This window comes from Grampus griseus, assembly GCF_964374135.1.
Source record: "Grampus griseus genome assembly, chromosome: 2".
NCBI lineage: Eukaryota > Metazoa > Chordata > Mammalia > Artiodactyla > Delphinidae > Grampus > Grampus griseus.
In genome coordinates this window covers 84,299,647-84,324,213 of record NC_139018.1, presented here as the reverse complement: position 1 = coordinate 84,324,213, position 24,567 = coordinate 84,299,647, and the positions used below count along the sequence as shown (strand labels likewise).

Genomic DNA, 24,567 nt, shown 5'->3' with positions numbered 1-24,567 from the left:
GTATATTCTTGCCTCCTTTGTCATAGATTAGGTGACCATAGGTATGTGCGTTTATCTCTGGGCTTTCTATCCTGTACCGTTGATTTATATTTCTGTTTTTGTGCCAGTACCATATTGTCTTGATTACTGTAGCTTTGTAGTATAGTCTGAAGTCAGGGAGCCTGATTCATCCAGCTTCGTTTTTCATTCTCACGATTGCTTTGGCTATTCGGGGTCTTTTATGTTTCCATACAAATTGTATAATTTTTTGTTCTAATTCTGTGAAAAATGCCATTGGTAATTTGATAGGGATTGCATTGAACTTGTAGATTGCTTTGGGTAGTATAGTCATTTTCATAATATTGGTCCTTCCAATCCAGGAACATGGTATCTCTCCATCTGTTTCTGTCATCTTTGATTTCTTTCATCAGTGTTTTATAGTTTTCTGAGTACAGGTCTTTTGCCTCCTTAGGTAGATTTATTCCTAGGTATTTCATTCTTTTTGTTGTGCTGGTAAATGGGATTGTTTCCTTAATTTCTCTTTCTGATCTTTGGTTGTTAATGTATAGGAATGCAAGAGATTTCTGTGCATTAATTTTGTATCCTGCAACCTTACCCAATTCATTGATTAGTTCTAGTAGTTTTCTGGCAGTATCTTTAGGATTTTCTATGTATGGTATCATGTCATCTGCAAACAGTGAGTTTTACTTTTTCTATCCCAATATGTATTCCTTTTATTTCTTTTTCTTCTCTGATTGCCATGGCTAGGACTTCCAATACTATGTTGAATAATAGTGGCGAGAGTGGACATTCTTGTCTTGTTCCTGATCTTAGAGGAAATACCTTCAGTTTTTCACCATTGAGAATGATGTTTGCTGTGGGTTTGTTGTATGTGGCCTTTATTATGTTGAGGTAGGTTCCCTCTATGCCCACTTTCTGGAGGGTTTTTATTGTAAATTGGTGTTGAATTTTGTCAAAAGCTTTTTCTGCATCTATTGAGATGATCATATGGTTTTTATTCTTTTTAAAATTATTTATTTATTTACTTATGGCTGCATTGGGTTATCGTTGCTGCAGGTGGGCTTTCTCTAGTTGTGGCGAGCGTGGGCTCCTCTTCGTTGTGGTGCGTGGGCTTCTCTCACTGAGGGGGCTTCTCTTGTTGTGGAGCACAGGCTCTAGGTGCGCAGGCCTCAGTAGTTGTGGCGCACAGTCTCAGAAGTTGCAGAGTCGCTGGCTCTAGAGCACAGGCGTCACTGGCTGTAGAGCACAGGCTCAGTAGTTGTAGCGCACAGGCTTAGTTGCTCCACAGCAACTAATGTGGGGTCTTCCCAGACCAGGGCTCGAACCCGTGTCCCCTGCATTGGCAGGTGGACTCCAAACCACTGCGCCACCAGGGAAGCCCCTGGTTTTTATTCTTTAATTTGTGAATATGGTAAACAGACCAATCACAGGTAATGAAATTGAAACTGTAATTAAACATCTTCCAGCAAACAAAAGTCCAGGACCAGATGGCTTCACAGGCGAATTCTATCGAAATTTAGAGAAGAGTTAACACCTATCCTTCTCAAACTCTTCCAAAAAATTGCAGAGGGAGGAACACTCCCAAACTCGTTCTGCAAGGCCACCATCACCCTGATACCAAAATCAGACAAAGGTATCACAAAAAAAGAAAATTACAGAGGAATATCACTGATGAACATAGACACAAAAATCCTCAACAAAATAGTAGCAAACAGAATCCAACAACACATTAAAAAGATCATACACCATGATCAAGTGGGATTTATCCCAGGGATGCAAGGATTCTTCAATATACACAAAACAACGAACGCAGAGTTCTTAAAAGACAAAAATGATGTTCTCTTTCTTACACTAGGACGGGCGTGCAAAGGGTTATAAATGTACTCAATTTTTATACATGTATTATAAGTATTATTTTGTAGCCATTAAATATTTTATAAGAACAATTTTTTTTAACATCTTTATTGGAGTATAATTGCTTTACAATGGTATGTTAGTTTCAGCTTCACAACAAAATGAATCAGTTATATATATACACATATTCCCATATCTCTTCCCGCTTGCGTCTCCCTCCCTCCCACCCTCCCTATCCCACCCCTCCAGGCGGTCACAAAGCACCGAGCTGATCTCCCTGTGCTATGCGGCTGCTTCCCACTAGCTATCTACCTTACGTTTGGTAGTGTATATATGTCCATGCCTCTTTATCGCTTTGTCACCGTTTACCCTTCCCCCTCCCCATAGCCTCAAGTCCATTCTCTAGTAAGTCTGTGTCTTTATTCCTGTTTCACCCCTAGGTTTTTCATGACATTTTTTTTTAATTCCATATATATGTGTTAGCATACGGTATTTGTCTCTCTCTTTCTGACTTACTTCACTCTGTATGACAGACTCTAGGTCTATCCACCTCATTACAAATAGCTCAATTTCATCTCTTTTTATGGCTGAGTAATATTCCATTGTATATATGTGCCACATCTTCTTTATCCATTCATCCGATGATGGACACTTAGGTTGTTTCCATCTCTGGGCTATTGTAAATAGAGCTGCAATGAACATTTTGGTACATGACTCTTTTTGAATTATGGTTTTCTCAGGGTATATGCCCAGTAGTGGGATTGCTGGGTCATATGGTAGTTCTATTTGTAGCTTTTTAAGGAACCTCCATACTGTTCTCCATAGTGGCTGTATCAATTTACATTCCCACCAACAGTGTAAGAGGGTTCCCTTTTCTCCACACCCTCTCCAGCATTTATTGTTTCTAGATTTTTTGATGATGGCCATTCTGACTGGTGTGAGATGATATCTCATTGTAGTTTTGATTTGCATATCTCTAATGATTAGTGATGTTGAGCATTCTTTCATGTGTTTGTTGGCACTCTGTATATCTTCTTTGGAGAAATGTCTATTTAGGTCTTCTGCCCATTTTTGGATTGAGTTGTTTGTTTTTCTGTTATTAAGCTGCATGAGCTGCTTATAAATTTTGGAGATTAATCCTTTGTCAGTTGCTTCATTTGCAAATATTTTCTCCCATTCTGAGGGTTGTCTTTTGGTCTTCTTTATGGTTTCCTTTGCTGCACAAAAGCTTTTAAGTTTCATTAGGTCCCATTTGTTTACTTTTGTTTTTATTTCCATTTCTCTAGGAGGTGGGTCAAAAAGGACCTTGCTGTGATTTATGTCATAGAGTGTTCTGCCTATGTTTTCCTCTAAGAGTTTGATAGTTTCAAGAACAATTTTTTTTTTTTTTAAGTGTCAAGCGTATTAGAGGTTAGACACAAGAGGTAAGGCCACCATCCCAAGGCATATGTCGCCTCTCTTGAAAGAACTAGGTACATAAGGCTCTCGTGTTTTGGGCAGAGAGCAGGACAGGGGTTTGGGGTCTGCTCTACTCTCTTCTCTCAGGCTGGGCCGTTGAGGGGTGGGGATGAGACAGGAGGGCAGTGCCTATCTCAGACTGCCAGGGATTTATTACATTTGAAAACTGGTCTGCAGATGCAGCATAAGATAGAGCGCTCCATCCAGAATCACCCAGCCCACGGCTGATTCCCCTGGCAGACGCATGCACACTGGATAACATCTCTAATATCCAGGAGGAAATGAATTCCCCTACTTGGTTTTCCCATCTGGCCTCGCCCCTCGCGACAATGCGTTTATCTGGCAGATCTCCCTTCCCTGTAAAAAGAGGAGAAATTGTTCTTCTACAACTCAGCTTTCATTATGAAAATGAAACTGTGTCCACAGTGTTAATGGAGGTTTGTGACTAGCAGAAATTCTTCAGCCCGTTTTACAGAACAACAGATAAGGAACAGCTTGTTAAAAACCCCTCTGCTTGTAAACTACCTTCACAGATTAAGCTACCTTTAATTTGTTTTTCTACCCTGTTTAATTTCATACCCTCCAGGCATCGCATAGCCTGGGTAATATATCACAAGACTCCTTAACCACCCCTACAGATAACACTTCTGAAGTATGGGTCGCTATAGTAACAGGGGCTTAATTTGTTTTTTCAGAACTTTGAATCAGCTCTTGGTCAGTTCAATCTGGCTAAGGCTGGTTGGGACCACTGACCCTAAAGCTGGGCCCTCACAGGTGTCCAATGAACAACCTTTTGACATAAGAAGGCCAAAAGTCCACTCTCAGATCACACTAAGCCCCTCCATTTTTGAACATGCATCCCATGAAGAAGCATATAATCCAGATACGCCTGCGCAAAACACCATTTACCTCACCTTTCCCTACCTCTAATCACCTTTCCCCATGCCTAAGTCTACACTACTTCTTTATCCCATAAATAGCTCAAACCTTCAGAGAGGCGGATCTGAGATTTGTTCTCCCGTCTCCTGGCTTGGCTGCCTTGTGAATAAATTATTTTTCTGCTGCAAACCTCTGTGTCTCAGCATTTGGCTTGCCACACGTTGCGCAAACAAACCTGGTTTGAGCTATTTATGGGATAAAGAAGTAGTTGTAAAGCATTGTCAGTGTGGCAGGGGCTGGATATTGGTCGTTCTTTATTTTCTTCTTTTCTCCATTCAACTTTTATGGATGGCTTTTGCATTAGAGCTCTGCTAGGCATAGGGGATGAATCAGGCATGAACTCTATCCTGGAAGAGTGAGCAGCCCAGTGGGGCAGACAGACTAGAAAGCAAATAAACATGGAACCAAGTGTAATAGAGGTAAACAAGCCTCAAGAGCAAAGAAAGATAAAAAGATTAATTCCACTAAGATGGTGGTCTGGGAAAGTTTCCCAGAGGAAACGGGTTTTTATTCCCTCTAAAGTAAAGTTAATATTTTTTCTTATTAGAAAAGAAATACATGCTTATTTCAGAAAAATGAGGAAAAATATGGAAAAGATATTAAAAACATTCCTTTCTCACCACCAAGACAACATAGTTAATCTCTTAGTGTATCACAAGAGGTACTAATCAAACTGAGTCCTTAAAAATGAGTAGCAGGTATTGGTGAAGTTCTGTTCCTTAGGCAGTGGGATGGGTACCTCATTGCTTTTCACTGATTCATTGCAAGGTACCTATGCATCAAATGTACTCTTTTTTATTATTAATTAATTAATTAAATTTTGGCTGTGTTGGGTCTTCATTGCTCCGTGTGAGCTTTCTCTAGTTGCGGTGAGCGGGGGCTACTCTTCGTTGCAGTGCACGGGCTTCTCATTGCGGTGGCTTCTCTTGTTGCAGAGCACGGGCTGTAGGCACGCGGGCTTCAGTAGTTGTGGCACGCGGGCTTAGTTGCTCTGTGGTATGTGGGATCTTAGTTCCCTGACCAGGGCTTGAACCCATGTCCCCTGCATTGGCAGGTGGATTCTTTTTTTTTTTTTTTTTTGCGGTATGCGGGCCTCTCACTGTTGTGGCCTCTCCCGTTGCGGAGCACAGGCTCCGGACGCGCAGGCTCAGCGGCCATGGCTCACGGGCCCAGCCGCTCCGCGGCATGTGGGATCTTCCCGGACCGGGGCACGAACCCCTGTCCCCTGCATCAGCAGGCGGACTCTCAACCACTGCGCCACCAGGGAAGCCCTGGCGGGTGGATTCTTAACCATTGCGCCACCAGGGAAGTCCTCAAGTGTCTCTTAAATGTGTAAAATATCTCACAATTAAAAAGTGAATAAATAATATCTAGTAAAGGATTTGGGAAGGACTGGTCTAGATATTTCAGCTCCCACTAAACTAATATTTAACTTTTAAGGAAAGCTGATGATAAAATTGGAACCATAGTGCACAAAATCATGTCTTTTTAGTTTCTAAAATTACAAGTTGCATAAAATCACAGGAGTAAAATAGAATTATAGAAGGAACTATGGGCCACAGGTAGTAGAAAAAAATGATTAACTCAGATTAAAAACAAAGAAAAAAACCTGAAATGGTATCTGAACCAATTTAAGCAATCAGAGATAAACCCAAGTTTCAGCCTCAGCCAAATGTTAAAAAATGTTATCATTAGAGGAATGAATTTTATTTACATTCTGGAAATAAAAGTTTTTATAACCCTGTCCTTGATTAATGTTAAAACGACAATGTAAGGTTTAAGATTTTTTTTTTAATGATGGGGTGTGCATCTACAATAGAAATTTTTAGGTTTCAACTGGCAGAAGCTGGCCCTGGGGACTCAGGGACCTCTTGTGGATAACCAACAATTTATCAGTTCTAATCTGAAATGCCAGTCACTATTGTCTAGTGCTTAGTAAATGGTTTGGGTAAAAATGCATAAACAAATTAAGCTGAAATCAAACCAAGTCTGAGTTATGACCCAGTGTTAAGGAAAGGTGGGAGGGGGGTCGCGTTTTCCAGGTAGAGAAAGGGTCATTCTAGGCAGAAAGCAGCAGTCGAAAAGCTAGAAAGGGTGAATACGCGGAGCATATTCCGGGAACACTAAGTAATCTGGTGTAAATGGAGGGAAATGGAACCTCAGCTGGCCAGACTGTGGGGGTTACTGCTCTAGCACCCGGCCCAAGGGGGTCTCCCAGCTTTACCCCTCTTCCCGGCTTCTAACCCATTCTAGGATCCCTTTTCCTACTCTCTGCAGGTTTCTCCCCGCTGGCAGAGCCCGTGGCCCCGCCCCCTGAAAAAACCCTGCGCCGGAGGTGGAGCCTCGGTGACCTTCTCACCCCACCTTCCTATAGGCGCGCAGGGCTGACGGTCGGCACCGTTTGATGACGTCACGGTCATTGACAGCGCGAAGCGGCGGCCGCTGCGGCAGTAGTGAGCGGCGGGGTAGGAGTGTGAGTTGAGCTCCTGACAGGCCAGGGGGCCTTCAAATGGCGCGGCGGAGAGGCCAGGGCTTTGCAGCCAGGGCGGCGGGTTTGTGGTCTGCAGTGCCGTGAGGCTGGGGGAGGAGTTTGGAGGCCCAGCAACCTGACTCCGGAATCAGGGTTAGGGGGCGTGTTGGAGGGGAGGCTGCGTCCGGGCCGGCTGAACCGCGCGGTAGCCAGGTCCGGGGCTAGCAGAAACCTTAGGGTCGGGACTAGGGTGAGGGTGGTGGGTGTCCAGGGTCTGGGCAAGATTATCTCCAGGGGTTCAGCCTTGGAGGTGGGTGGACCACGCTCACGAATCTCTCCTCCTCCCTCGCCCGCTTGCTCTCGGTGGCTCACGCGGGCTGCAGGTGCAGCATGTCTAGTCTGGGGGCCTTGGGTGGCACCCGCGCCGGGCTAGGACTGTTGCTGGGCACCGCCGCGGGCCTTGGATTCCTATGTGCCCTTTACAGCCAGCGGTGGAAACGGGGCCAGAGCCAGAGCCAGCCCAGCTCCCTGGACTACATACAGACTTCAGAACCTGGACGCCAGGGTAGGAGACGGTCCCTTGAGGCCGGCCTCATTGACTGCTGAGGGGTGGGCCTGGGGTCGGGGCTGCCTTTAGCAGAATCTGTGGGACAGGACAACGGAGGAAGGAATAGGAGGGTGGGTGCGAGGCCTGAGAGTTTCACGTTTGGGGAAAGTTTATTGAAAAGGAAAAGCAGTCTTCCTCTTCTGTCGTCTTTCTCCTGTAATCGCAGGAAAGTATACTGCGAAAAGGCTTAGCTTTCACGTTTAGTTCTGGCCACAGGAGTGCTATATATATATTAAAGGCACTTGATTAGTGTGGGTGAGCTGTTTAATAAGTAGAGGAAAAGTCCAAAAGAAGGTAAAAGGAAAAACTAGTCTTGTAGGAATTAAAATTTTTTGAGGCTTATGTATTAAATTAGGTGTTAAATTTTGCAGGCACCTTGGAGACTACCTAGGCCAAGTTTTAAAAATCCTTCTTATAAGTCGATATTGAAAAAGATTGTGTAACTTTCCCGAGGCTGTCACAGAGCAAGCAAGTGGCAGCTGCGCTGCTTGCTCTCCTGAGTGGCCTGGTCACCTGTTCCTGTGGACTTTCCACAGCATGGGGCTGGGAGTGCACTTACTGCAATTGAAGCTGAATATGGCTGGGAGCCAGCCACGGCTGAAATGGGTAGTGCTTTCGGTTTTGTAAAAACTTTCCTTAACTAATTGGAGCAAAGCATCTAGGGCTGGTTCAAACCACTCCCAGGTGTGTGTGATAGAGGAGCATTTCAAATCATCTCGCCCTGTGTTAATTGGGAACAAGTGTTTCCTCTGATTACCAAATGCCAGATAGTTTGGAAAAGTTCGTTTTTGAAGTCTTCAAAGAGTTGTCACCTTAGATTGCAATCATTTGTCAGCATTTTATAGCACTAGGTAGTAACCTAGTGTTGCAAATGTGCTTGTCCTTCCTTTCTTTTCCTTGTATTTCGTTTGTTTGTAATTTCTTAGCTATAGTGTTTCTTCTGCTGAGGTTGGGAGAAAGTGGCCACATTCCCAGGGATCTTTCTTGCTTTACCTACTGGAACACTGTTGGGTGTGTATTGTAATCTGGCCTAGATTGTTACTAGATTTCCTTTAACAGCTTTATGCTTGCTTGGACTGTGGGTCCTGCCTTACTGGTTTCTTCTCTGTTTTTACATTTTCCAGTCCACTTGCCTTAGGTAGCTGTCAGTTTTCTAGCATTTACTGTTAGCATTTACCTAGAGCTCAATTCAGGGCTCGGCAATGGTGTTTTTCCAATGGGGTTTGGGTGGGCTTTTCCCAGTGTACCTTTTCTCTCAGTAACTGCCCCTTTTCTCCTTGCCCCTCTCTGATGATACTAAATGAAGCTCTTGAGAGGAGCTCAGAGTTTTCTTTGCCATTCTTTGTAAAATGAAAGATCAGAGTTTGAGTGAGCTCAATTTTAATTTTGCTGTGGGTTAGTATTGACTGCCTGGGATTTGGGCATGAAATATAGTCAGATAAAGGGTTTTCTTTTACTCTATCAGGACAGCTGTCCTTCCTTCTGGATACCACACTCTTGTGAGCATTTTACATGATCTGCCATGGTATGCAGTACTGCTGAAGGGCCCTGGTGTGGAAGATTTTTGGAACAGGGGGCTCTTGTTTGGAGGTTGGGACCTTGATTTTTTTCTGGATCATTACCTGGGACTCGTGAACATATGCTCTCTGAGCCTCAAAGATCTTTGTAAATTGAACTCCAGTGAGAAACAAGTGTTTCTGAATTCTGGGTGGGAGATCGTTTCCTCACTCTCTCTCATGGGCATCAATGTCTCCTCTCCTCCTTCCTGCAGTGAGGCTGTTGCGGCCAGCTCCAGGTGAGGCTGGTGATGCTGCGGTGCTGCCGAGCCTTCCACGAGAAGGGCAGGAGGAGGTGCTGGGCCGTCTGGAGTTTGTGCTGACCAGCCTGCTGGCGCTGCGTGGGGAGGTGGAGGAGCTGAGGCGCAGCCTGCAGGGGCTTGCTGGGCAGATTGTGGGCGAGGTCCGGTAAGTAATGCAGCCTCCTTTTCTGCCTTGTCCCCCGCTCCCCAGCTTTTCCCTGTCCCTACAGCTTTTCAGCCTTTGCTGTCCGTCTCAGGACGAAGCCAGTTTTATAGCTTCTCACCTAATTGGCAGGGAAGCCATGTGCTTGATGCCTTGCCTTGCACAAGTTCTTGCTGCTTTTGGGCCCTCATGGTCTGTTGTAGCAGCTGAAATGCTTTGTTCTGACTCAACTGGTCTGCCGTGAAGGCTGGGGCCAGCGAGCTGCCCTGCTTGCTCTCCTGAGGGTAGAGACCCAGGATTTTCTCTGCTTGTAGCTCTTTAATGAGCAGCAGTAGTAAGAGGCTCCCTCATGGTGAGGGGAAAGGCAGGCTGGATGGGGCCCAATGGCACCTTCTAGAAACGAGCCTGCTTTTCAGATCCCACCTGGAAGAGAACCAGAAAGTGGCCCGGCGGCGAAGGTTCCCATTTGCCCGGGAGAGGAGTGACTCCACCGGCTCCAGCTCTGTCTACTTCACGGCCACCTCGGGAGCCACGTTCACAGATGCTGAGAGCGAAGGCGGGTGAGTCTTCTCTCCTGGAGACAGCTGTGGCTTCAGCCAGGTTACGTTTTGTAAAAGTAATGTTTATAATGGAAAATTCACACCAAGCTGCTGTAAATAATTTTTGGAACAAGGTAAGGGTATAAATAAATGAAATACAGAACAGTTGAAATAAGAAAAACCATCCACCAAAAACAAAAATACCACTTCTTACCTAAAAAAGGAAAACCATCCACCTTATGTCATCCAGACAAGTTGAAATGTTAACAGTGGTTAGTGCTTGCATCTGTTATTTTCCTCCAAGTAGGTTTGTTTTTTATGTAGTTATTATATCTTTTACTTTCGTTTTCCTGTAACATTGGTTGGCCATTTCCCTGTGTTACCACAAGGACTTTGTAAGCTTTGTCTTAAGACTGCTTCCTTCACTGAGTAGCTGGGCCAGGTCTACAGAGCTCTGTAAGCACTAAGCATTCTCCCTCCCTCAGGAAGTTCTCTTCCCATGGGAGAGGCCTGCTCATGCATCTTTGCCATCTTCACAGGTGGGCGGTGACTCACCTGAGTAATTGGTGGCCCAGCAGGTCTGACCATAGGCCTTACTGTGTGTGAGACAGGACCGCAGGCAGGAGTCTGGTGGACAACCCCCAAACTTGGGCAGGCAAAGGGCTTTTTGATTTTAAACCACTAATGCCATTTTGAAACTTTGGTCCCAAGGATGGAGTCTGAATAAACATCTTTGTTGGGGTGCCCAATGCTGTAGGTGGCAGCATCTGCCCTTCTCTGCTGTGAGGTCCAGTCATCCAGGTGGCCTATGTGAGGTCTAGAGGCTGGTCTCTTCTTGGTGGCCTCTGATGACCTTTCTTCCTCCTCAAGGAAGAGCCTGGCGAAGTGAACAGTCAAGCCTTCTGTCAGGTCAGAATGACTGGTTTAGCTAAAAACATGCACACGGAAACTAAAAGCTAAAACCAGCCATTCAGGATGATCTTCGCAGCATGTCCCTCTTCAGCTGAAAACACTTTATAGTATTAACTACTGTTTATCCTTCCTCTGTAACAGACACTGTGCAATGCACTTCAGAGGTATTTCCTCATTTAATCCTCACAAGGTTCCTGTGAAGTAGGTGATGTTCTTTGCCCTGTTTCTCAGACAGAGACTTGAGGCTTAGCGAGGTTTGATGCATGCTTTCCCAGGGTTATACAGCTCCTAAGCACAGGCTCAGCCAGGCTCATCTGCCTTCTGAGGCATGGCTTGGTCGTCAGGGCACAGAAGGGCCTTCACAAGAAGACATGTCGCCTGCAGTCCCGGGCAGGTCTTCCCATTGATTAAGAGCTGCCTCAGGGGCTTCCCTGGTGGGACAGTGGTTAAGAATCCGCCTGCCAATGCAGGGGACACAGGTTCAATCCCTGTTCCGGGAAGATCCCACATGCCACGGAGCAACTAAGCCCGTGCGCCACAACTACTGAGACTGCGCTCTAGAGCCTGTGAGCCATAACTACTGAAGCCCGCGTGCCTAGAGCCCATGCTCCACAGCGAGAGAAGCCACCATAATGAGAAGCCTGTGCACCGCAACAAAGAGTAGCCCCCGCTCGCCACAACTAGAGAAAGCCCACACATAGCAACGAAGACCCAATGCAGCCAAAAATAAATAAATAAATAAATAAATTTATTTAAAAGACAAAAAGAGCTGCCACGGCTCACTGCCCAGGGAAGACCTGTCCAGAGCAGTACGGTCTGTTCAGTACATCTTCTTCAGAAGTTTCAGCCTTGTTTTCTTGTTTGAACCATTATATTCTCCTGCCTCCTTATCTGGTTTTCTAAGAAAATTAAGAGTAGTATTTCTCTCTTTTTCCATGTCACTGCCATTGAGCATCTGTGCTGAATTTAACTATTGCTCAGGTGCCTCTTGAAATAAGTGAGGTCTTGGTAAAAAGCTTTGGTCCTCCATTCATGACTGCTGTTGCCTGGGTTGTCTGATCCCTATTATCTGTATTCTCAAGGGCTCAAAGAAGTAGCCCTTTTCTATTCAATTTACCTAGTACTTCTGGGCTGAAACATGCTTCCAGAGGGCTGTGTTGGGGGGGCAAAAATGAAATTAAAATTTGACACATTTGGGAACTTCCCTGGTGGTGCAGTGGTTAAGAATCTGCCTGCCAACGTAGGGGATATGGGTTTGAGCCCTGGTCCGGGAAGATCCCACATGCCGTGGAGCAACTAAGCTACTGAGCCTGCACTCTAGAGCCCGCAAGCCACAACTACTGAGCCTGTGTGCCACAACTACTGAAGCGCGTGTGCCTAGAGCCTATGCTCCACAATAAGAGAAGCCACCAGAGTGAAAAGCTGCGCATCACAACGAAGAGTAGCCCCCGCTCGCTGCAACTAGGAAAAGCCCCCGTGCATCAACTAAGACCCAACACAGCCATAAATAAATAAGTTAATTAAAAAAAATAAAAATGGACACATCTGGATTGAAAAGAAAGGACAAAATAGTTGATAGCGGGCCCTGAGACTTAAGGAGCATCTCTATGCGACCCAAGGAAGCTGATCACTTGCCATTTGAACTTTATAACAGCATAGAACAGAAGGAGAGGTCACAGCTCTGCCCAAGACCAGGATACTAGAACTCAAACCCCTTAGTGATGATCTTTAGTAATTGTACAAACTTCTGGGGGTAGTGAGAGCCAGAGTGATTAACCAGGGAAGCGTGCAGGTGCTTCACAGCTTGGGATGCTCACTGGGGCTCCCAAGGCCCTAAAGGGCAGGACTGGTGTGAGAGGAAGGGTGTCTTTCTTCATTACAGCTCTAGCAGGCTCAGCCCCATGATCGACCCTAAGGCATGTGGAAGCCGATGGTCGTGCGTGGTTCAAGACTCTGGTTTAGCTGGCTGCTATCTGGAGCAGTGGCCATGGTGAATCATTCATTTTGCCATGGTCATGGTCCAGGGGGAATTCTGGGAGGAGACCAGAATTCTGGAATGACTGGTCTGGAATGACTTTAAACATGTGGGCCCTGGGGAAGGAGAGCTTTTTTGAGGGATGAAAGAATAAGATGATTTGATGGGCTACTCTACTCCACTGAAAGCTGTGTTCCCTCTTTCTTCCAAATAAATAGCAACTTTGAGCTCCCAGGGGATCAACTGAATGCGGTAGAGTCAGAATCACTGGGTGGGTCCGTGAGCTTGCTCTCAGAGCATTGTTCCAAACACAGCTTTAGTTCCCTCCCTGTCAAAACCTAATTTGCCCTACAGCTCCTCTGGCAAGCCTTCCCAGGCATCCCAGCCAAGAGCAACGGCCTGCAACCTCATTGCCACTCCTTCTTGGGCCTTTATCACCTCATTCTGCTAGGTCTTATCTTCCCCCACCACTGAGAGTCTCTCAGGGTCAGGGCCCAGGCCTGGTTGTCTTTGAATGCCTCAGCTCAGCACCTCTAATGGGGCTTAGGAGTTGAAAGAAAGAAAAGTAATTGCCAGGAGGGGGTGCGTCTATAACCGAGTTCTTGATCACTGACCTGGGGGCTCTCCTCAAGGAGTAGAGGTGACCTCCTTGCTTCAAGGGAGCCTTGGGTCCTCGCCCTGCTGTGGGAACAGTGTGTCCTCCTGAGTGCACAGGTCCAAAGGGCCTTTTCAAAGGTCTCTGCAGTCTTTGACTCATCTCAAAAGCTGCCGGGCATGTTAAACAAAAGGGCCACCCCTTTTTCTCTGGTGGATTTCTCCAGAGGCTGGGTTGGTGGTCCAAGAAATGTGAGAGAATGCTGTGAATGTCGAGACAGCAGCCCTTGAGCTCTGGCATGTGAAAACTCTCTTTTGGAAGAGATGGGGCTGGAAGCCCATGGAAATCCAGGTGGCCGATGTCTGTATTCACTCAACAAGTGTTTGCCAGCCCGCTGCATGTAAGGCAGCAGGGTTGCAGATTAGTGAGGCAGAGCTCCTTGAAGTGGGGCTGAGGTGCAATAAAAGGTCTCCTCGCCACGCTGGCCTCGCTAGAGCCTCCCTGTCTCACAGGGCTCTACCAGCTCTCACTCTGGGTGGCAGCAAGGCCCCTCCTGACCTCTCCTTTTCCTTGTCCAAGTGAGCTTCCTGGCCATTAGGACCCAGCAGGATCACAGCATTGCAGAACCTTCCTCTTAGCCTAGCTCCCTGGAGAGACTATGCTGATGCCTGTGCTCCAGCAGGGATGAGAGCAGGGGTCCCTCCCTGGGAGATTCCTGATCTGACAAGGTAGCCTTCAGCTGAACAGGGAATGGGGTCTCCTTTTTGCAGTGGGAGATGATGGGACTCAAGCTCGCACCCCCCAAAAAATCCATTTACTCATTTTACCTTTGGGCCTGGCTGGGCTGAGTAGGGGCACTGGTAGATGCTGATTTGGCTGATTTGACTTTCTCGTTTGGGGCAGGTTATTGTCTAAGCCTAGGAATTGGTAGCGAGTTTCTCTAGGCTGTCTCTGTGGTCTTGCTCATCATCACCCAGGTTGGTTGTGAAATCTGCTACCACTTTTCCTTGTCCCTTTAATTTCTAAAGTTTTTACTGCAAATTGCTAGAGGGGAGAGATACTTGGATAACCTCTTAAAAAGCAAGGTTAGGAAGGTTACAGGTTACCTACAAGTACCTCAAAAGTTCCTGTAATAGATGTAACTGGAGCCCCTTTTTTAAATGAGTCTGAAAGCTCCTCTATAAAGAAACAGCATGGGGCTTCCCTGGTGGCGCAGTGGTTGAGAGTCCGCCTGCCGATGCAGGGGACACGGGTTCGTGTACCGGTCCAGGAGGATCCCACATGCTGCGGAGCGGCTGGGCCCGTGAGCCATGGCCGCTGAGCCTGCGCGTCCGGAGCCTGTGCTCCGCAACGGGAGAGGCCACAACAGTGAGAGGCCCGCGTACCACAAAAAAAAAAAAAACAAAAGACAGCATGCGTGGATTGGGCATCAAGTCTGGTTTCTCACCTGCTGCCTTCTGGAGCCGGCCCCCTCGTCATCTCTGGCTTTCTGGATGAGGAAGACAGCACTTCGGCCCGCAGCATTCAGCCCCTGACCTTAGGCTGTCTTGTATTGACTTTATTCGTACATGTCTCTCCTTCAGGTCTGATCGCTCCAGTCATAGGGGTCCTACCCCTTTCATTCCAGGACAGAGAAAGGCTTATCCTTAAGTGACTGAAAGATCTTCCTTGTGCCTTGGAACCTTCTGGCTTTGATGGAATTTGCTTCTCCTTCACTCAGTCTGGAGGGCTCTTTGGTATCTGGTTGTGACCCCTGGAAGCCTTATCTTCTGCTCTACTCAGTTTTTGTCTGATTCATTTGGCAATTAGGGAACACACCATAATCAGCTGCTGGTGGAGGCCAAGATCCAAGAGAAACTTGGCTTCCTCTTCACTGGCTGCATCAGGGTTGGGCTCCCTAGGAGACATCTGGCTCATAGCGGCCCCACAGACACCTTCCCAAGGGATTGTTCGCATCTTTCTCCTTTCCTGCTTCCAGCTGCAAAAGGGCCCCTCCCCAGCCCCGGCAACTTCCCAGGGTTTTCAAGGGCTACTCCTGTTGTGGTTTAGGTTTGGTTGCTGACTTGGGACAGAGGTATGCACTGAATTGAGAAAGAAAATGTGGGTATCTGTGGCCGCCCATGGCCGCAGAGACTGGCACCCACCCATGTTGGTTCTGGCAGGTGCATTTGGCTGATAAAGCAAAAATGATTGACAGACCCTTAGCCTGGTGAGCCATCTAGCTCAGGAGATCAGCTCCACCTACATCTTAAGGTTGTTTTTTTTTTTAACATCTTTATTGGGGTATAATTGCTTTACAATGGTGTGTTAGTTTCTGCTTTATAACAAAGTGAATCAGTTATACATATACATATGTTCCCATATCTCTTCCCTCTTGCGTCTCCCTCCCTCCCACCCTCCCTATCCCACCCCTCCAGGCGGTCACAAAGCACCGAGCTGATCTCCCTGTGCTATGCGGCTGCTTCCCACTAGCTATCTACCTTACGTTTGGTAGTGTATATATGTCATGTCTCTCTCTCGCTTTGTCACAGCTCACCCTTCCCCCTCCCCATATCCTCAAGTCTGTTCTCTAGTAGGTCTGTGGCTTTATTCCTGTCTTACCCCTAGGTTCTTCATGACATTTTTTTCTCTTAAATTCCATATATATGTGTTAGCATATGGTATTTGTCTTTCTCTTTCTGACTTACTTCACTCTGTATGACAGACTCTAGGTCTATCCACCTCATTACAAATAGCTCAATTTCGTTTCTTTTTATGGCTGAGTAATATTCCATTGTATATATGTGCCACATCTTCTTTATCTATTCATCTGAAGATGGGCACTTAGGTTGTTTCCATCTCCGGGCTATTGTAAATAGAGCTGCAATGAACATTTTGGTACATGACTCTTTTTGAATTATGGTTTTCTCAGGGTATATGCCCAGTAGTGGGATTGCTGGGTCGTATGGTAGTTCTATTTGTAGCTTTTTAAAGAACCTCCATACTGTTCTCCATAGTGGCTGTACCAATTCACATTCCCACCAGCAATGCAAGAGTGTTCCCTTTTCTCCACACCCTCTCCAGCATTTATTGTTTCTAGATTTTTTGATGATGGCCATTCTGACTGGTGTGAGATGATATCTCATTGTAGTTTTGATTTGCATTTCTCTAATGATTAATGATGTTGAGCATTCTTTCATGTGTTTGTTGGCAGTCTGTGTATCTTCTTTGGAGAAATGTCTCTTTAGGTCTTCTGCCCATTTTTGGATTGGGTTGTTTGTTTTTTTGTTATTGAGCTGCATGAGCTGCTTGTAAATTTTGGAAATTAATCCTTTGTCAGTTGCTTCATTTGCAATATTTTCTCCCATTCTGAGGGTTGTCTTTTGGTCTTGTTTATGGTTTCCTTTGCTGTGCAAAAGCTTTGAAGTTTCATTAGGTCCCATTTATTTTTGTTTTTATTTCCATTTCTCTAGGAGGTGGGTCATAAAGGATCTTGCTGTGATTTATGTCATAGAGTGTCCTGCCTATGTTTTCCTCTAAGAGTTTGATAGTTTCTGGCCTTATATTTAGGTCTTTAAACCATTTTGAGCTTACTTTTGTGTGTGGTATTAGGGAGTGATCTAATCTCATACTTTTACATGTACCTGTCCAGTTTTCTCAGCACCACTTATTGAAGAGGCTGTCCTTTCTCCACTGTACATTCCTGCCTCCTTTATCAAAGATAAGGTGACCATATGTGCGTGGGTTTATCTCTGGGCTTTCTACTGTTCCATTGATCTATGTTTCTGTTTTTGTGTCAGTACCATACTGTCTTGATTACTGTAGCTTTGTAGTATAGTCTGAAGTCAGGGAGCCTGATTCCTCCAGCTCCGTTTTTCATTCTCACGATTGCTTTGGCTATTCGGGGTCTTTTATGTTTCCATACAAATTGTGAAATTTTTTGTTCTAGTTCTGTGAAAAATGCCAGTGGTAGTTTGATAGGGATTGCATTGAATCTGTAGATTGCTTTGGGTAGTAGAGTCATTTTCACAATGTTGATTCTTCCAATCCAAGAACATGGTATATCTCTCCATCTATTTGTATCATCTTTAATTTCTTTCATCAGTGTCTTATAATTTTCTGCATACAGATCTTTTGTCTCCTTAGGTAGGTTTATTCCTAGATATTTTATTCTTTCTGTTGCAATGGTAAATGGGAGTGTTTTCTTGATTTCACTTTCAGATTTTTCATCATTAGTGTATAGGAATGCCAGAGATTTCTGTGCATTAATTTTGTATCCTGCAACTTTACCAAATTCATTGATTAGCTCTAGTAGTTTTCTGGTAGCATCTTTAGGATTCTCTATGTATAGTATCATGTCATCTGGAAACAGTGACAGCTTTACTTCTTCTTTTCCGATTTGGATTCCTTTTATTTCCTTTTCTTCTCTGATTGCTGTGGCTAAAACTTCCAAAACTATGTTGAATAAGAGTGGTGAGAGTGGGCAACCTTGTCTTGTTCCTGATCTTAGTGGAAATGCTTTCAGTTTTTCACCATTGAGGATGATGTTGGCTGTGGGTTTGTCATATATGGCCTTTATTATGTTGAGGAAAGTTTCCTCTGTGCCTACTTTCTGCAGGGTTTTTATCATAAATGGGTGTTGAATTTTGTCAAAAGCTTTCTCTGCATCTATTGAGATGATCATATGGTTTTTCTCCTTCAATTTGTTATTATGGTTTATCACATTGATTTGCGTATATTGAAGAATCCTTGCATTCCTGGAATAAACCCCACTTGATCATGGTGTATGATCCTTTTAATGTGCTGTTGGATTCTGTTTGCTAGTATTTTGTTGAGGATTTTTGCATCTATGTTCATCAGTGATATTGGCCTGTAGTTTTCTTTCTTTGTGACATCCTTGTCTGGTTTTGGTATCAAGGTGATGGTGGCCTCGTAGAATGAATTTGGGAGTGTTCTTCCCTCTGCTATATTTTGGAAGAGTTTGAGAAGGATAGGTGTTAGCTCTTCTCTAAATGTTTGATAGAATTCGCCTGTGAAGCCATCTGGTCCTGGGCTTTTGCTTGTTGGAAGATTTTTAATCACAGTTTCAATTTCAGTGCTTGTGATTGGTCTGTTCATATTTTCTGTTTCTTCCTGATTCAGTCTTGGCAGGTTGTGCCTTTCTAAGAATTTGTCCATTTCTTCCAGGTTGTCCATTTTATTGGCATAGAGTTGCTTGTAGTAATCTCTCATGATCTTTTGTATTTCTGCAGTGTCAGTTGTTACTTCTCCGTTTTCATTTCTAATTCTATTGATTTGAGTCTTCTCCCTTTTTTTCTTGATGAGTCTGGCTAATGGTTTATCAATTTTGTTTATCCTTTCAAAGAACCAGCTTTTAGTTTTATTGATCTTTGCTATCGTTTCCTTCATTTCTTTTTCATTTATTTCTGATCTGATTTTTATGATTTCTTTCCTTCTGCTAACTTTCGGGTTTTTTTGTTCTTCTTTCTCTAATTGCTTTAGGTGCAAGGTTAGGTTGTTTATTCGAGATGTTTCCTGTTTCTTAAGGTAGGATTGTATTGCTATAAACTTCCCTCTTAGAACTGCTTTTGCTGCATCCCATAGATTTTGAGTCGTCGTGTCTCCATTGTCATTTGTTTCTAGGTATTTTTTGATTTCCTCTTTGATTTCTTCAGTGATCACTTCGTTATTAAGTAGTGTATTGTTTAGCCTCCATGTGTTTGTATTTTTTACAGATCTTTTCCTGTAATTGATATCAAGTCTCATAGCGTTGTGGTCAGAAAAGATACTTGATACAATTTCAATTTTCTTAAATTTACCAAGGCTTGATTTGTGACCCAAGATATGATCTATCCTGGAGAATGTTCCATGAGCACTTGAGAAAAATGTGTATTCTGTTGTTTTTGGATGGAATGTCCTATAAATATCAATTAAGTCCATCTCGTTTAATGTATCATTTAAAGCTTGTGTTTCCTTATTTATTTTCATTTTGGATGATCTGTCCATTGGTGAAAGTGGGGTGTTAAAGTCCCCTACTATGAATGTGTTACTGTCGATTTCCCCTTTTATGGCTGTCGGTATTTGCCTTATGTATTGAGGTGCTCCTATGTTGCGTGCATAAATATTTACAATTGTTATATCTTCTTCTTGGATCGATCCCTTGATCATTCTGTAGTGTCCTTCTTTGTCTCTTCTAATAGTCTTTGTTTTAAAGTCTATTTTGTCTGATATGAGAATTGCTACTCCAGCTTTCTTTTGGTTTCCATTTGCATAAAATACCTTTTTCCATCCCCTTACTTTCAGTCTGTATGTGTCTCTAGGTCTGAAGTGGGTCTCTTGTAGACAGCAAATATATGCGTCTTGTTTTTGTATCCATCCAGCCAATCTGTGTCTTTTGGTGGGAGCATTTAGTCCATTTACATTTAAGGTAATTATTGATATGTGTGTTCCCATTCCCATTTTCTTAATTGTTTTGGGTTCGTTATTGTAGGTCTTTTCCTTCTTTTGTGTTTCTTGCCTAGAGAAGTTCCTTTAGCAGTTGTTGTAGAGCTGGTTTGGTGGTGCTGAACTCTCTCAGCTTTTGCTTGTCTGTAAAGGTTTTAATTTCTCCATCAAATCTGAATGAGATCCTTGCTGGGTAGAGTAATCTTGGTTGCAGGTTTTTCTCCTTCAACACTTTAAATATGTCCTGCCACTCCCTTCTGGCTTGCAAAGTTTCTGCTGAAAGATCAGCTGTTAACCTTATGGGGATTCCCTTGTGTGTTATTTGTTGTTTTTCCATTGCTGCTTTTAATATGTTTTCTTTGTATTTAATTTTTGACAGTTTGATTAATATGTGTCTTGGCGTATTTCTCCTTGGATTTATCCTGTATGGGACTCTCTGTGCTTCCTGGACTTGATTAACTATTTCCTTTCCCATATTAGGGAAGTTTTCAACTATAATCTCTTCAAATATTTTCTCAGTCCCTTTCTTTTTCTCTTCTTCTTCTGGAACCCCTATAATTCGAATGTTGCTGCATTTAATGTTGTCCCAGAGGTCTCTGAGACTGTCCTCAGTTCTTTTCATTCTTTTCTCTTTATTCTGCTCTGCAGTAGTTATTTCCACTATTTTATCTTCCAGGTCACTTATCCGTTCTTCTGCCCCAGTTATTCTGCTATTGATCCCATCTAGAGTATTTTTCATTTCATTTATTGTGTTGTTCATCATTGTTTGTTTCATCTTTAGTTCTTCTAGGTCCTTGTTAACTGATTCTTGCATTTTGTCTATTCTATTTCCAAGATTTTGGATCATCTTTACTATCATTCTGAATTCTTTTTCAAGTAGACTGCCTATTTCCTCTTCATTTGTTAGGCCTGGTGGGTTTTTATCTTGCTCCTTCATCTGCTGTGTGTTTTTCTGTCTTTTCATTTTGCTTATCTTACTGTGTTTGGGGTCTCCTTTTTGCAGGCTGAATGTTCGTAGTTCCTGTTGTTTTTTTGTGTCTGTCCCCAGTGGCTAAGGTTGGTTCAGTGGGTTGTGTAGGCTTCCTGGTGGAGGGGAGTAGTGCCTGTGTTCTGGTGGATGAGGCTGGATCTTGTCTTTCTGGTGGGCAGGTCCACGTCTGGTGGTGTGTTTTGGGGTGTCTGTAGACTTATTATGATTTTGGGCAGCCTCTCTGCTAATGGGTGGGGTTGTGTTCCTGTCTTGCTAGTTGTTTGGCATAGGATGTCCAGCACTGTAGCTTGCTGGTCGTTGAGTGAAGCTGGGTGCTGGCATTGAGATGGAGATCTCTGGGAGATTTTCGCTGTTTGATATTATGTGCAGCTGGGAGGCCTCTTGTGGACCAGTGTCCTGAAGTTGGCTCTCCCAGCTCAGAGGCACAGCACTGACTCCTGGCTGCAGCACCAAGAGCCTTTCATCCACAGGGCTCCTTAATTTGGGATGATTCATTGTCTATTCATGTATTCCACAGATGCAGGGTACATCAAGTTGATTGTGGAGCTTTAATCCGCTGCTTCTGAGGCTGCTGGGAGAGATTTCCCTTTCTCTTCTTTGTTCTCACAGTTCCCAGGGGCTCAGCTTTGGATTTGGCCCCGCCTGTGCGTGTAGGTCGCCGGAGGGCGTCTGTTCTTTGCTCAGACAGGACGGGGTTAAAGGAGCCGCTGATTCGGAGGCTCTGGCTCACTCAGGCCGGGGGGTAGGGAGGGTCACGGAGTGTGGGGCGGGCCTGCAGCGGCAGAGGCCGGCGTGACGTTGCTAGCCTGAGGGGCGCCGTGCGTTCTCCCGGGGGAGTTGTCCCTGGATCCCAGGACCCTGGCAGTGGCGGGCTGCACAGGCTTCCCGGAAGGGGGTGTGGATAGTGACCTGTGTTCGCACACAGGCTTCTTGGTGGCGGCAGCAGCGGCCTTAGCGTCTCATGTCTGTCTCTGGGCTCCGCACTTTTAGCCGCGGCTCGCGCCCGTCTCTGGAGCTCTCTTAAGCAGCGTTCTTAATCCCCTCTCCTCGTGCACCAGGAAACAAAGAGGGAAGAAAAAGTCTCTTGCCTCTTCGGCAGGTCCAGACTTTTCCCCGGACTCCCTCCCGGCTAGCCGCGGTGCACCAATGCCCTGCAGGCTGTGTTCACGCCGCCAACCTCAGTCCTCTCCCGGCGCTCCGACAGAAGCCGGAGCCTCAGCTCCCAGCCCCGCCCACCCCGGCGGGCGAGCAGACAAGCCTCTCGGCTGGTGAGTGCTGGTCGGCCGATCCTCTGCGCTGGAATCTCTCCGCTTTGTCCTCCGCACCCCTGTTGCTGTGCTCTCCTCCGCGGCTCCCAAGCTCCCCCACTCCGCCACCCGAAGTCTCCGCCCGTGAAGGGGCTTCCTAGTGTGTGGACACTTTTCCTCCTTCACAGCTCTCTCCCACTGGTGCAGGACCCGTCCCTATCCTTTTGTCTCTGTTTAGTTTTTTCTTTTGCCCTAACCAGGTACGTGGGGGGTTCCTTGCCTTTTGGGAGGTCTGAGGTCTTCTGCCAGCGTTTAGTGTGTGCTCCTTAGGAGTTGTTCCACGCGTAGATGTATTTCTGGTGTATCTGTGGGGAGGAAGGTGATCTCCGCGTCTTACTCTTCCACCATCTTCCCGGAAGTCCAGTATTTGCCTTATATATTGAGGTGCTCCTATGTTGGGTGTATAAATATTTACAATTGTTATATCTTCTTCTTGGATCGATCCCTTGATCATTCGGTAGTGTCCTTCTTTGTCTCTTGTAATAGTCTTTATTTTAAAGTCTATTTTGTCTGATATGAGAATTGCTACTCCAGTAGCAATTCTCCAATTTCTTTTGGTTTCCATTAGCATGGGATATCTTTTTCCATCCCCTTACTTTCAGTCTGTGTGTGTCTCTAGGTCTGAAGTGGGTCTCTTGTAGACAGCATATATATGGGTCTTATTTTTGTATCCATTCAGCCAATCTGTGTCTTTTCGTGGGAGCATTTAGTCCATTTACATTTAAGGTAATTATCGATATGTATGTTCCTATTCCCATTTTCTAAATTGTTTTGAGTTCGTTATTGTAGGTCTTTTCCTTCTCTTGTGTTTCTTGCCTAGAGAAGTTCCTTTAGCATTTGTTGTAAAGCTGGTTTGGTGGTGCTGAACTCTCTCAACTTTTGCTTGTCTGTAAAGGTTTTAATTTCTCCATCAAATCTGAATGAGATCCTTGCTGGGTAGAGTAATCTTGGTTGCAGGTTTTTCTCCTTCAACACTTTAAATATGTCCTGCCACTCCCTTCTGGCTTGCAGAGTTTCTGCTGAAAGATCAGCTGTTAACCTTATGGGGATTCCCTTGTGTGTTATTTGTTGTTTTTCCATTGCTGCTTTTAATATGCTTTCTTTGTATTTAATTTTTGAAAGTTTGATTAATATGTGTCTTGGCATATTTCTCCTTGGATTTATCCTGTATGAGACTCTCTGTGCTTCCTGGACTTGATTAACTATTTCCTTTCCCATGTTAGGGAAGTTTTCAACTATAATCTCTTCTAATATTTTTCAGTCCCTTTCTTTTTCTCTTCTTCTGGAACCCCTATAATTCGAATGTTGGTGTGTTTAATGTTGTCCCAGATGTCTCAGAGACTGTCCTCAGTTCTTTTCATTCTTTTCTCTTTATTCTGCTCTGCAGTAGTTATTTCCACTATTTTATCTTCCAGGTCACTTATCCGTTCTTCTGTCTCAGTTATTCTGCTCTTGATCCCATCTAGAGTATTTTTCATTTCATTTATTGTGTTGTTCATTGTTGTTTGTTTCATCTTTAGTTCTTCTAGGTCCTTGTTAAATGTTTCTTGCATTTTGTCTATTCTATTTCCAAGATTTTGGATCATCTTTACTATCATTCTGAATTCTTTTTCAAGTAGACTGTCTATTTCCTCTTCATTTGTTAGGTCTGGTGGGTTTTTATCTTGCTCCTTCATCTGCTGTGTGTTTTTCTGTCTTCTCATTTTGCTTATCTTACTGTGTTTGGGGTCTCCTTTTTGCAGGCTGCAGGTTCGTAGTTCCCGTTGTTTTTGGTGTCTGTCCCCAGTGGCTAAGGTTGGTTCAGTGGGTTGTGTAGGCTTCCTGTTGGAGGGGACTAGTGCTTGTGTTCTGATGGATGAGGCTGGATCTTGTCTGTCTGGTGGGCAGGTCCATGTCTGGTGGTGTGTTTTGGGGTGTCTGTGGACTTATTATTTTAGACATCCTCTCTGCTAATGGGTGGTGTTGTGTTCCTGTTTTGCTAGTTGTTTGGCATAGGGTGTCCAGCACTGTAGCTTGCTGGTCGTTGAGTGAAGTTGGGTGCTGGCGTTAAGATGGAGATCTCTGGGAGATTTTCGCCATTTGATATTAGGTGGAGCTGGAAGGTCTCTTGTGGACCAGTGTCCTGCGGCGCCAGAGGCCGGCGTGACGTGGCACAAGCCTGAGGCGCACCGTGCGTTCTCCCGGGGAAGTTGTCCCTGGATCCCGGGACCCTGGCAGTGGCGGGCTGCACAGGCTCCCGGAAGGGGGGTGTGTATAGTGACCTGTGCTCGCACACAGGCTTCTTGGCGGTGGCAGCAGCAGGCTTAGCGTCTCCTGCCCATCTCTGGGGTCCGAGCCTTTAGCTGTGGCTCGTGCCCGTCCCTGGAGCTCCTTTAAGCAGCGCTGTTAATCCCCTCTCCTCGTGCACCAGGAAACAAAGAGGGAAGAAAAAGTCTCTTGCCTCTTCGGCAGCTCCAGACCTTTTCCTGGACTCCCTCCCGGCTAGCCGTGGTGCACTAACCCCTGCAGGCTGTGTTCACGCCGCCAACCCCAGTCC

The 24,567-nt window shown here is 45.1% G+C and overlaps 1 protein-coding gene across 1 annotated transcript in view; it reads left to right on the top strand.

The window, feature by feature from the left end:
* The first annotated feature begins 6,664 nt into the window (after positions 1–6,664).
* RMDN3 (regulator of microtubule dynamics 3) overlaps positions 6,665–24,567 on the top strand; it is a 28,067-nt gene continuing 10,164 nt past the window's right edge. The window contains exons 1-4 of the mRNA XM_082649270.1: positions 6,665–6,724; positions 7,105–7,286; positions 9,100–9,292; positions 9,706–9,849. Coding sequence (XP_082505396.1) covers positions 7,112–7,286; positions 9,100–9,292; positions 9,706–9,849 — 512 coding nt within the window. The 5' untranslated portion in view covers positions 6,665–6,724; positions 7,105–7,111. The remainder of the gene's footprint in view (positions 6,725–7,104; positions 7,287–9,099; positions 9,293–9,705; positions 9,850–24,567) is intronic.